The sequence below is a fragment of the Dendrobates tinctorius genome, unplaced genomic scaffold (genome assembly GCF_039654945.1).
Source record: "Dendrobates tinctorius isolate UK_male_01 unplaced genomic scaffold, ASM3965494v1 ptg000060l, whole genome shotgun sequence".
In the NCBI taxonomy this organism is placed as follows: Eukaryota; Metazoa; Chordata; class Amphibia; order Anura; family Dendrobatidae; genus Dendrobates; species Dendrobates tinctorius.
In genome coordinates this window covers 30,673,368-30,686,849 of record NW_027361728.1, presented here as the reverse complement: position 1 = coordinate 30,686,849, position 13,482 = coordinate 30,673,368, and the positions used below count along the sequence as shown (strand labels likewise).

Here is a 13,482-nt window from a genome sequence, read left to right as displayed (position 1 = left end):
GTGGGAAAAATGTAATTGATCTTTCTTCACCGCTCAATGGTATAAAATTCTGTGAGACACATTTGGTGTCAATATGAGCTCTGCACCCCTACTTAAATTCATTATGGGATGTAGGTTGTAAAACTAAATCTTATATGGATGGTTTTTGCTGTTCTAACACCCCAGGTGCTCTGCCAATGTGACATGGCACCCTCACACCATTCCAGAAAAATTTTAACTCCTATATGGTGCTTCTTCCCTTCTGAGCTTTATACTGTGCCTAAAAAGTAGCTTTTGACCACATGTGGGGTATCAATTTACTTAGTAGAAATTGGGGTTTTTCCATGCTATCCTTGTGAAAATGAAAAAGTGGGGCTAAAACAACAATTATGTGGGTAAAAAAATATTTATTTTTCATTCAAAGTTGTAAAATTCTGAGAAGCATCTGGGAGTTCAAGGTGCTTGCCACACATCTAGATTAATTCTTTGAGGGAGTTTCTTCAAACTTGACATGAATGACACCCGCAGACTGTTTCATCAAAGTTTTCATTTCAAAACATCACTCCATCCTTCGGAGCCCTGCCTTGTAAACCAATTGGAAGTTTTCCTCCACATATGGAGTATCTGTATAATCTGGAGAAATTGTACAACCATTTTTCTGTTCCATTTTTGCCTGTTGCCCTTGTAAAAATAAAAAATGGGGCTAAAATAACATTTTTGTGGGAAAAATTTAGAGTTTTATTTTCATTGCACAACTTCTTAAACTTCTGTGGAGCACCTGCGGGTTCAAGGTGCTCACCACACATCTATGTACATTCCTTATGGGGTCTAGTTTCTAAAATGTGATCACTTGTGGGTGTTTCCATTGTTTAGGCACATCAGCGATTCTCCAAAAATGACTTGTGATCTGTTAATGATTCTATCCAATTATGCACTTCAAAAATTCATACTGTTCTTCTTCCCCTCCAACCCTGCCTTGCACCCAAACAGTAGTTTTTCTCTCACATATGGGGCATCTGCATACTCGGGAGAGATTGCACAATAAATTGTGTAGTGCAATTTCTCCTGCTACCCTTGTAAAAATATAAAAATAAAGTGAAAAACAATTTTCTGGGAAAAAATGTAATTTTTTGTTTTCAAGGCTCAACTTTATAAATTTCTGTAAAGCACCTGTGGGTTCTAGGTGCTCAGCACATATAAATGAGCTTCTTGAAGTTTCCAAAAAAAGGTCACTTGTGGGGAGTTTCCACTTATTAGACACATCAGGGTCTCTCCAAACAGTACATGGCAACTGCTCTCAAATCCAGACAATTTGAGTTCAAAAACTCAAACGATGTTCCTTTCCTTTTCAAGCTCAGCCGTGCACCCATATAGTAGTTTGTCTCCACAAATGGATTATCAGTGTGTTTAGGAGAAATTGCACAACAAATTTTGTGGTTCATTTTCTCTCATTATCCTTGTGAAAATAAAGAAATTTGGGTCTAAAGTCAACTTTTTGTGAAAAAAGTTAAATGTTTATTTTTTGGTTCCCTATTTCATAAATGGAAGCACCTGCAAGGTTAATAAACTTCGTGAATGTGGTTTTGAGCACCTTGAGGGGTGCAGTTTTAAGATTTGTGTCAATTTTGATTATCTATTATAGGCTCCTCAAAGTCACTTCAAACATTTCAAACATGATGGGGTTCTTAAAAGAAAAAAAAAATAGTTTTGTAAATTTTGTTGGAAAAATGCAATATTGCTAGTCAACTTTTTAACCCTTCTAACTTCCAAACCAAAAAAAATTATATTTCAAAAATTGTGCTGCTGTAAAGTAGACATGTGGGAAATGTTATTTATTAACCCCTTCATGACCAAGCCTATTTTGACCTTAATGATAAGGCCATTTTTTGCAATTCTGACCAATGTCACTTTATGAGATAACTCAGGAACGCTTCAACGGATCCTAGAGATTCTGAGAGTGTTTTTTCGTGACATATTGGGCTTCATGTTAGTGGTAAATTTAGGTCGATAATGTTTGCTTTGTGGACAAATCAGAAATTTGGCGAAAATTTAGAAAATTTCGCAATTTTCAAATGTTGAATTTTTATTCTGTTAAACCGGAGATATGTGACAGAAAATAGTTACTAAATAACATTTCCCACATGTTTACTTTACATCAGCACAATTTTGGAAGCAAAAAATTTTTTTGTCAGGAAGTTTATAAGGGTTAAAAGTTGACCAGTGATTTCTCATTTTTACAACATATACAAAACCATTTTGTTAGGGAGCACCTCACATTTGAAGGCACTTTGAGGGGTCTATATGGCAGAAAATACCCAAACATGACAACATTCTAAAAACTGCACCCCTCAAGCTACTCAAAACTACATTCAAGAAGATTATTAACTCTTCAGGTGTTTCACAGGAACTAAAGCAATGTGGAAAGAAAAAATGGACATTTTAATTTTTCCATCAAAAATTTTGTTTTAGCATCAATTTTTTCATTTTCACATGGGCAACAGGATAAAATGAATGCAAAAATTTGTTGGGCAATTTCTCCTGAGTACACTGATATCTCATATGTGGTCATAAACCACTGTTTGGGTGCACGGCAGGGCTCAGAAGGGAAGGAGCGCCATTTGACTTTTTGAATGGAAAATATGCTGGAATATTTAACGGTTGCCATGTTGCGTTTGGAGAGCCCCTGTGTGCCTAAACATTGGAGCTCCCCCACAAGTGACCCTATTTTGGAAACTACACCCCATGGAACTTATCTAGATGCATAATGATCACTTTGAACCCCCAGGTGCTTCACAAATTAATCCATTAAAAAAAGTACTTTTTTCACAAATTTTCTTTTAGCCTCAGTTTTTTCATTTTCACATGGGCAACAGGATAAAATGGATCCTAAAATTTGTTAGGCAATTTCTCCTGAGTACACTGACACCTCATATATGGTCATAAACCACTGTTTGGGATCACGGCAGGGTCCGCAAGGGAAGGAGCGCTATTTGACTTTTTAAATGGAAAATTAGCTCCAATCATTATCGGAAACCATGTCGCATTTGGAGAGCCCCTGTGTGCCTAAACAGTGAAAAAAACCCACAAGTGACAAGATTTTGGAAACGAGACTTCTTATGGAACTTATCTAGATGTGTAGTGATCACTTTGAACCCCCAAGTGCTTCACAAAAGTTTATAACGCAGAGCACTGAAAATAAAAAATCATTTTATTTCCTCAAAAATGATTTTTTTAGCACGCTATTTTTTATTTTCACATAGCTAACAGGAGAAATTGGACCACAAAAGTTGTTGTCCAGTTTGTCCTGAGTGTGATGGCACCCCATTTGTGGGGGGAACCACTGTTTGGGTGCACAGCAGGGCTCAGAAGGGAAGGAGCGCTATTTGACTTTTTGAAATGAAAATTACCTCTAATCGTTAGCAGACACCATGTCGTGTTTGGAGAGCCCGTGTGCCTAAACATTAGAGCTCCCCCACAAATGACCCCATTTTGGAAACTAGACCCCCTAAGGAACTTATCTAGATGCATAGTGAGCACTTTGAACCCCCAAGTGCTTCACAAAAGAACAAAAGTTTATAACGCAGAGCCGTGAAAATAAATATTTTTTTTTTCCTCAAAAAAATATTTTTTAGTGCGCAATTTTTTATTTTCACAAGGGTAACATGAGAAATTGGACCCCAAAAGTTGTCCAGTTTGTCCTGAGTACGCTGGTACCCCATATGTGGGGGAAGACCACTGTTTTGGCACATGTTGGGGCTTGGAAGGGAAGTAGTGATATTATGAAATGCTGACTTTGATGGAATGGTCTGCGGGTGTCATGTTACATTTGCAGAGCCCCTGATGTACCTAAACTGTGGAACCCCCCACAAGTGACCCCCATTATGGAAACTAGACCCCAAGGAGCTTATCTAGATGTGTGGTGAGCACCTTGAACCCCCAAGTGCTTCACAGAAGTTTATAACGCAAAGCTGTGAAAATAAAAAATCATTTTTTTCTTCAAAAAATCATTTTTTAGCTCGCAAATTTTTATTTTCGCAAGGGTAACAGGAGAAATTGGACCCCAAAAGTTGTCCAGTTTGTCCTGAGTACGCTGGTGCCCCATATATGGGGAAACCATTGTTTGGGCACACGTAAGGGCTTGGAATGGAAGTAGTGACATTTTGAAATGCAGACTTTGATGGAATGGTCTGCGGTCGTCATTACGTTTGCAGAGCCCCTGATGTGCCTAAACAGTAGAAACCCCCCACAAGTGACACCATTTTGGAAACTAGACCTTCCAAGGAACTTATCTAGATGTCTGGTGAGCACTTTGAACCCCCAAATGCTTCACAGAAGTTTATAATGCAGAGACGTGAAAATAAAAAAATCATTTTTTTTCCACAAAAATAATTTTTTAGCCCCCAATTTTTTATTTTCCCAAGGTAACAGGAGAAATTAGACCCCCAAAGTTGTGCAACTTTTCCTGAGTATGCTGATACCCCCATATATTGGGGTAAACCACTGTTTGGGCACACGTCAGGGCTTGGAATGGAGGGAGCACCGTTTGACTTTTTGAACGCAAAATTGGCTGGAATTAATGGTTGCATCATGTTGCGTTTGTAAACCCTTCAATTCTAACTCCAACCCTAACCCCAACACATCCCTAACCCTAATCCCAACCCTAACCATAACCCCAACACACCCCTAACCCTAATCCCAACCCTAACCCCAACACATTCTTAACCCTAATTTCAACCCTAATTCCAACCCTAACCCTAATTCCACCCTAACTCTAATTCCAACCCTAACCCTATTTCCAACCCTAACCCTAATGGAAAAATAAAAATAATTTCTTTATTTTATTATTTGTTCCTGCCTTTGGGGGTGATAAAGGGGGGTTTATTTACTTTTTATTTCATTTTGATCACTGTGAGAGTTTATCACAGTGATCAAAATGAATGAATGGAATCTGCAGCCGGCGGGCACACTGCACATGTGCCCACCATTTTCCAAGAAGGCGGCGCCCATGGTCCGGGATCGACAGCTGCACTTGTAAGGTATCGGGGGGAGAGTGGAGGGAAGCAGATGATGACAGCGGCAGCAGATCGCCGCTGTCATTCAGCAGCGGGGGCCAGATCGCCCCCGTTAACCAGTGGGGTGGTCGGATCAGTGTCTCCAGTCATGTCCGATGGTACTGCAGCATCGACCATGGCTGGATTGTAATATTTCATCAATTTTCATTGATGAAATATTACTATCGCTCTGATTAGCTGTTTCACTTTTAACAGCCAATCAGAGTGATCGTAGCCACGTGGGGGTGAAGCCACGCCCCCTGTGGTGAAGTACAAAGCCCCTTGTTTGGGTCGGGTGACCTTTCAGTGACCCCGGTCACCCGACCCGCAGGGGGGCTTTAAAGTCATGACGCCACATAGGTGTCACTGGTCATAATGGCACAGGTTTTCATGATGCCTATGTGACGTCATTGGTCGTGAAGGGGGTAACTACACAGCTCAAAAAAAGGGGACTCTAAAAGCCTGTAATTTGATTTTTCACTTTGATTTTGAGTATCATTCCAAATCCAGACCCCATGGGATATTAACTTTGATTTACATTGATCATTTTTAAGTTTAATTGTTCTCAACACATTCCACTATGTAATGAATAAAGATTTGCAACTGGAATATTTCATTCAGTGCTATGTAGGATGTGGTATTTTAGTATTCCCTTTATTTTTTTGAGCAGTATATTTTGTGTGACATATCTCTCTGGTTTAAGGGCATACAAATTTTCACCAAATTTTGGATTTTTTTTTTTTTTTACAAATAAACTCTAGTTCATATCAAAGAAATTGTACCTCTACCATAAAGAACAATGTCATAAAATCAGTGGTATCCATTGAAGTGTTCCAGAGTTATTGCCTCATAAAATGATGGTTAGAATTGTAAAATTTGTCCTGTTCATGAAGGTGAGAACAGGATTAAGGGATGAAGGGGTTAAACGAGTTTGAACAGTTTGAACATGCTTCTTGTTCAGCAATGGAGTCTTGCATGGTGAGCATGCATACAGACCATGGAGGATGAATGCATTACTTTATAGTATTTTTTTGAAACATTTTAGCTGTTGATTCCCAGTCTTTCTGTACTTCTCTACAGTTGGTTGTGGCCTCTTGATCAACTCTTCTGATAATTCTTTTCACTTTTCTGTCTGAAATCTTTCAGAGAGCACCTGGTTGTAGCTGGTTTATGGGCTAATGATGTTTCCACTTCTGGATTATGGCCCTAACAATTCTTCAATAATTTAGAAATTGTGTAACCAGTGCCCCTCAAAATAAGCTCAATGGTTTTACCCATCATGAGATGTTTCTTGTTTTACACCTTGGTAAGGAGACAACTTTTTAAAGGACATCAGTTGAACCAGTTGATAATATTTGCTGCTAAGTGGCAGGATTGGTTTCTAATTACTGATAAATTTCAGCTGATATCATGGCTTTTTGCATCTCTCTTCATGTGTTCAATACATTATCCCTTTGTCATTTTTCATTATTACTCAGGCTCTACTGAGCAAAAGTATAACAATTAGCATATAGTAATTACTTGCGCTAGCTAGGTAAGTCCGGGAGAAAGATGCACATAGATTTGGGTGTATGTAGTAAATGCACCCACCTCTTCTTCCAAGCAGGATGATACCATCCCACAATAATTGAGAAACGGCTCTAAAATAAATCACAACGCAAACAGAGCGGTACCTTCGTTCACATGGAATGCAAGATGATTGAGAAGAGTCCTGGCTCCAAAGTGGCCCAATGCAAAAGCAACAATTCCAGCAGCGATAGTTCAAACAATGAAGCCCGCAGTCCAAATCCACGAGACACAGTTCACCGTTTCTAGGCAACAGTTCAGACGGACCAGACTGGATTCGAGTACCGACTCTCAGGTCCTTTAGAGTGCAGGTCACAACCGTGAGTATCTGACGCTGTCCCGGCCGGTGACAGACGTCCCCCTACACACGTGGCAGCCACTAGAGGCGGCAGATGCACAGCGCGTATAAGTTCAGAGCCAGCAAGGTGCAGCGATCCCCGCAGGACCTTGCGTGACGTCACGGTCACGTGGAGAACCACGTGACTGGCTACTGAGCGCGGACTAGACCACAATACTGTCTTACGCGTTTTGGAATCGTCGGATTCCTTCCTCAGAGATGGTCCATAGAGGTTAAATAAGCGCTTATATACCCACGGGTTCCCTCCTCTGTGTTAATACATTAAAAGCAAACAATTCTATTTCACTGCTTAAACCAATGGGAGCCAATGTATTCATTTCAAATATCAATCTGCTTTCTTCCCTTGACATTTGTTGGATAAAGTTACCTCTCCTCCAACTTTTTTTAACTACTCTTATACCGGTAACTTTGATATTCTTAGCGGAGCCTCCATGAAAATTAGTAAAGTGATGTGAAAGGGGATGGCCAGCAAATTTGTTCCCAATATTACAAAGGTGTTCAGCTATCCTTACATGCATCGGGCGTATAGTGTGCCCAATATACAATTTCCCACATGGGCAGGTAATCCCATACAAAACCCCTGTGGTGTCGCATGTGATGAAATCTTTAATTTGTACCTCTGCAAATTTATTGGTGATCGCCAATTGTTTCTTAATAGCCAGTTTTTTACAAGGACCACATTTTTTACATGGAAAAAAACCGACAGGTAATTTTTCTCGATTTAGTGCAATATTGCTCAGAGGATTAGAGATAGGGGGGGCTATCATATTGCCCAGATTTTGCGCCTTCCTAAAGATAAACCTAGGGTGTGTCGGCAAAGATTCCCCTATGACTTTGTCATTCTTCAAAATGTTCCAATGCTTCTGCACGATTTTTTTAAGAATTATACTATTAGCATTGTATTGTGTAATTATTGGGATCTCTTCCATGATGGAATTATCATTTCTTCTCTTCCGTTGTCCCAATAGTTGGTCCCTTGGTATTTTCTCTACTAGTTCTTTTGTTCTTTGCAAAGAAATTGGATCATACCGTTTGTTTGAAAACATTTTTATCATTGTTTCTGTTTCTTTATTAAAATCCTCCCTTCTGGAGCAATTACGATATGCTCTGATAAACTGGCTTTTTGGAACATTGAGCAACCAGCTGGGTAAATGACAGCTATCTAGTGCAATAAAATTGTTGGAATCAGTAGGCTTATGGTACAATTGCGTACCAATGACGTGATTCTCTACAAAGATTTTTAAATCTAAAAAATTAATCTCTTTAGAACTAGTGGTCATAGAAAAATTTAAAAAATAAGAATTTTTATTTAATACATTAAAAAATTGTTCCAACAGAAGAGGACCACCTGACCATATAAAGAAAATATCGTCTATAAAACGATGCCATAGCACCAGATTCGCCCGTAGCCCGCCGTCAGAGTAGATGGTTTCCTGTTCCCATTTCCCAATGTATAAGTTAGCATAGCTAGGAGCGAACCTGGTGCCCATGGCTGTACCCCACTGCTGGTAGTAGTAGTGCACCCCGTATCTAAAAAAATTATGAGTTAAAATAAAGTTAATACACTCCAAAAGGTACTCAATCTAATCACTGGGTAGTGTGCCATCTTTCATTAGAAAGTATTTCACAGCTTCCCAGCCCTTTCCATGCTGGATAACCGTATATAAAGAAGTGATGTCGAGTGTACCCATAATATAGTGTTCGCGCCATTCTATATTGTTTAAAATTTCTAAAATATGGGTGCTATCCTTAAGGTATGACGGGAGTTCGGGTATCAATCTTTGTAGATGGCAATCCACAAATTTAGATAAATTTGATGTTAAGCCTCCAATCGCAGATATAATGGGTCTCCCGGGTGGATTATTGATATCCTTATGCACCTTTGGTAAATAGTAAAAATAAGGCACTCTAGGATGGGGTGTGTTAATAAAATCCATTTCTTTTTTTATTTAGGATACCCTTTTCAAAACCCCTCTTTACCAGGTCTCTCATCTCAACCGAGTACTCATCAGAAGGGTCATGTTGTAATTTATAAGTTTGCTTGTCATCCAAAATCCGGAGTGATTCTCTGTCGTATTTAATATAACGATCCCCCCCCCCTTTATCTGCCGGTCTTATAGTGATCTCTCTGTTTTCCTGGAGTTGACTAATGGCTCTTTTTTCCTTATATGTCAGATTGTGTTTAAATTTATTACATCTCTTATCAGATACCTTTCTGATTTCATGTATAACATTGTTTTGAAATGCTTTGAAAGCTTCTTAATACTCTTGTAGCGGATTAAAATTGGATTTTTTCCTTAAATCAGTGTGCATTTACGGATCAAAGATGCTGATAGAGCCATCTACAATAGTGTTAATTTTCTTTTTCATATAATGTTTCTTCAAGGCTAATTTCCTCATAAATAGTTTGATACCAACAAATGCTCCAAATTTATCAAATTTTACATTGGGGGCATATTTCAAACCTTTATTTAATAGACAGAATTCATTATCTTGTAGGGGATAATTACTGAGATTAAATATTTTCTGTTCAGAAGAAATTACTTGATTTTCCTGTGCTGGGGATTGTGACTTGTTCTTTTTTTTGGTAAATTCCCCGCCCCTATAGCCCCTTTTACGTTTCTTTTTTGACCTACCTGAAAAAAAGGGAGATGACTGTTTTGTTTTTAATTGTTGTTTCCTCTGTTCTCTTGAGCAAACTTTATTATTGTGGTTCTCTATTGGTAGGTTATTACTAGGTTTGTCACTTGACATGGAAGAAACGTTTTCTATATTTTCTATAACCGAAAATCTATTATGGGTGATTATGGATAGTAATGGAGTAGAAATAGCTGCTAGTTCTTCCTCCTGTATGTCCATAATACCCTCGTTGTCCGTTATTTCCTTATTCACAGGATTTTCTATATCTGAGGTAAGATGAATAGAAAATCTTTCACTAGATGTAATGAGGGAAGTATCCCCTCCCTGTATTTCGTCTAAGGTTAACAGTGGGCCCGATGTTCTGGGGGATCGGTGCTCTTCATATCGGTATACAGTATGAGACCTGTTAATTTGATTCTCCCCATGGTCTGACATTGTTAGCACTGAAGTTTTATTTGTATTAGTTTGAATAAAATCCCTACCACATTTTCTGCTTTTTTTCTCTATTATCTCTTTTTCTTTATTACGTATCCTCTTTTTTATGTTGTCTGAGAGATGTATAATTTTAGGATGGAACTCGTATGGTTTAATCTCCTCAAATAGGTTTGTAATTTCTCTGCGTATCCTCATTAATTCACCCCTTCTTTTCTCTATAATGAAGGAGACTGCACGTTTAGAGAATTCCTTAAACATAGTATCCCATTCCGCCAATGTATCAGAGTCCCCAATAGCACCTGTCAGGGGTTTATATACCCTTAAACCCTTTGGTACACTATCAAAAGCTAAGTATCTTTCAAGTGTAGATATTTCACACAAGTCCCTCATCTCTTTTATCAAATGTTGTTCCAATAATTTAAGTGATTTCATGATTTGAGACAATTCCCATTGTTAGGTATATTTGTGGATTTGTGGTATTGAACATTAAAAAATCTCTGGATGTTATATATCTTTTCTTTCCTATCGAACCATAAACTGGCCATACTGATGGACAATCGATATATCGCTTATATATATAAAATATAATAAAACAACTGTTAAAACAATCAAACCAATCGAAACGCTGCTGGCCTCCGTATGCAGTGGTTTAAAATTAGTCTAAAACTAGAAAATATATGTACAGAGGCGCAAGTCGTTAAATCCCACTACCAGCAGCAGCAAATATGGACAAAACCACCTAATTTGTCCTGTGAAAAAAAATACATTAACATATAGTAATTACTTGCGCTAGCTAGGTAAGTCCGGGAGAAAGATGCACATAGATTTGGGTGTATGTAGTAAATGCACCCACCTCTTCTTCCAAGCAGGATGATACCGTCCTGGCCATCCCCTTTCACATCACTTTACTAATTTTCATGGAGACTCCGCTAAGAATATCAAAGTTACCGGTATAAGAGTAGTTAAAAAAAAGTTGGAGGAGAGGTAACTTTATCCAACAAATGTCAAGGGAAGAAAGCAGATTGATATTTGAAATGAATACATTGGCTCCCAATGGTTTAAACAGTGAAATAGAATTGTTTGCTTTTAATGAATGAACACAGAGGAGGGAACCCGTGGGTATATAAGCGCTGTGAGAATCATGTGGGAATAGTGGATGAGGGCAGGTATATCTCGCCCAGATTCCTTTCCTATGTGGCCTAGTCTGGTCAGTATCGCACCTGCTTGCTAATGAATAATGGGAGGTGGATATAAAAGGATGCCAGGTGGTTGTGTGAGTGTCTCAGCCTGGGAACACAGAGAGCTTGTCTGTGTGAGAGACACACGTGAGTGGAAGCAGTGCCCACTGCAACTGTGGTTTGGCTGGACGGGAGAAGCCCGCCAGTTGGTAGTTAGGTTGTCCATTGTTTAGTTAGTGCCGGACAGGCAAGGATTTGTTTTATGTTTTATTTCCTTTTTTGCATTGCTTTCACCGTTAATAAACCTGACCCAGGGTCAGTTTCACCCGAATCCCAGCTCTGCACCTGAGTTTTATGCTGAACGCACGTGACCTTTGACCCCAGCAAAGCCGATCCTGGAGTGTTTTATCACATTGTGGTGGAGAACGCGGGCATCACGTTGCAAGCATGAGCATGGATGACGTGGTGAAAGCGCTGGTACAGTCCACCGCCGTCCAGCAAGAAGCTAATCGGGTGATGATGGCCCAGTTGAAGGAGTTGGTGGACATGACAGCTACCGATCGTTCGCTTCTCCAGCAGGTGGCGCAGTGCCTGGCAAGCTTACCTGATGCTAACCTGGAAGCAGAGTCGAGAGTGATTCACGTGAGTCGGTACTGGCAGAAGATAACGACCGAAGATGACGTCGAGGCATACCTGACCACGTTTGAACGGACGGCGGTGCGAGAAAAATGGCCGAAGGCACGATTGGCCGGCCTGATTGCCCCGTTTCTTTCCGGTGAGGCCCAAAAGGCGTATTATGACTTGGAACCTGAAGCTGCGCAGGACTTTGACAAATTGAAAGCCGAGATCTTGGCCCGGCTGGGAGTGACGACTGCTGTCCGTGCACAGAGAGTGCATCAATGGACTTATCAGCCGGATAAACCACCGCGGTCACAGATGTTTGACCTGATCCACGTGACGAAGAAGTGGCTACAACCCGAGGTGTTGACAGCACCAGAGATAATCCAAAGAGTCGTCATGGACAAGTACCTGAGAGCTCTACCGCCAGCCCTGAGGAAGTGGGTAAGCCATGGAAATCCTACGACTGCAGATCAACTGGTGGATCTGGTTGAACGTTACTCCGTGGCGGAAGGACTCCGAGACGACGCTACCCCACCTCGTTCTTCATCATTTCCACGTGGAACCGGTAAGACTGTTCCAGGGAGTAGGGGAGATGGAAAAATCCCTAAGACAGTGGGGGAGGAAAACGGGACTGCCTGCACTGCGAGGCCGAGAGTAACGAACTATGGTCTAAGCAAGGGGCCCGTTAGGTGTTTGCGCTGCCAAGAGATGGGACATATTGCTGCGAACTGTCCGGTCACTACTGAACCCATGCAGTGCGACGTCACAGACTCTAAAAACCGCATGTCTATGGTTGCACGGGTAGTGAGTGTGAATGCCGGTCAAAAGGATGTGGAAAAACACCTGTGTGATTTAACTGTTGATGGCAAAAATGTGGTGGCATTGTTAGACTCGGGAAGTGTGGTGACTCTGGTGAAGGCTAGTCTGGTGTCAGCCCCGACTGGACCATCAGACAAATTTTCTGTAACGTGTGTGCATGGAGACACCTGTTCGTACCTCACCACGGTCATATGCATTACTACTTCCTATGGGTCTGTGCAACATAAAGTGGGACTCGTCCCGGCGTTATTGCATGATGTTATCCTGGGCCGGGATTTTCCCCACTTCTGGCAATTGTGGGAGAATCAGTTGATGCCCTCGGGTAATCGGGTACATGATTCTTCTCCCAGGGCGCGTGTGGGTCCCGAACCCCTGGAAGAGGTCTCCCCGAAAGACTCGGGGGAAGAGTCTGCGGGAAATGACCTGCAGTTCCCGTTTTCAGTCATGGCTGGTGATACGGAGGAGACCAGGGAAGAGGAGGAGGCTGACAGCCGTCCACCTCCCCGTTTGCCGGATTTAGAAGTTCAGAAAGATGACTTCCAAAGCGAGCAAATAAAGGATCCTACCCTTTCTCAGGCTAGGACAAATGTAAAAGTGATAAATGGGGTACCCATAGAACCTGGCTCTAGGCTGGCATATCCTTATATGGTTCTGGAGAATGATTTACTCTATCAGATAGAGAAAAAGGGGGAAGATACGGTGCAACTATTAGTTGTGCCAAAACCCTACCGGCGGCAGGTGCTGGAACTGGCCCACGGACATGTGATGGGAGGTCACCTGGGAGTCCAGAAAACCACCGAAAGGATATTACACTGTTTTGTTTGGCCAGGCATGC

General features: G+C 40.8%; 1 protein-coding gene across 10 annotated transcripts in view; it reads left to right on the top strand.

Annotated features, from left to right (window-relative positions):
- The window catches only part of NAALADL2 (N-acetylated alpha-linked acidic dipeptidase like 2), a 1,451,400-nt gene that overhangs the window by 191,273 nt on the left and 1,246,645 nt on the right, over nucleotides 1-13,482 (top strand). The window contains exon 1 of one of the 10 annotated variants that reach the window (XM_073578819.1): nucleotides 6,157-6,336. The exons of the other annotated variants lie outside the window; for them this stretch is intronic. Within the exon in view, the coding sequence (XP_073434920.1) occupies nucleotides 6,315-6,336 (22 nt within the window). The 5' untranslated portion in view covers nucleotides 6,157-6,314. Of the gene's footprint in view, nucleotides 1-6,156; nucleotides 6,337-13,482 lie in introns of those variants that run through there. 10 annotated transcript variants of the gene reach the window in all.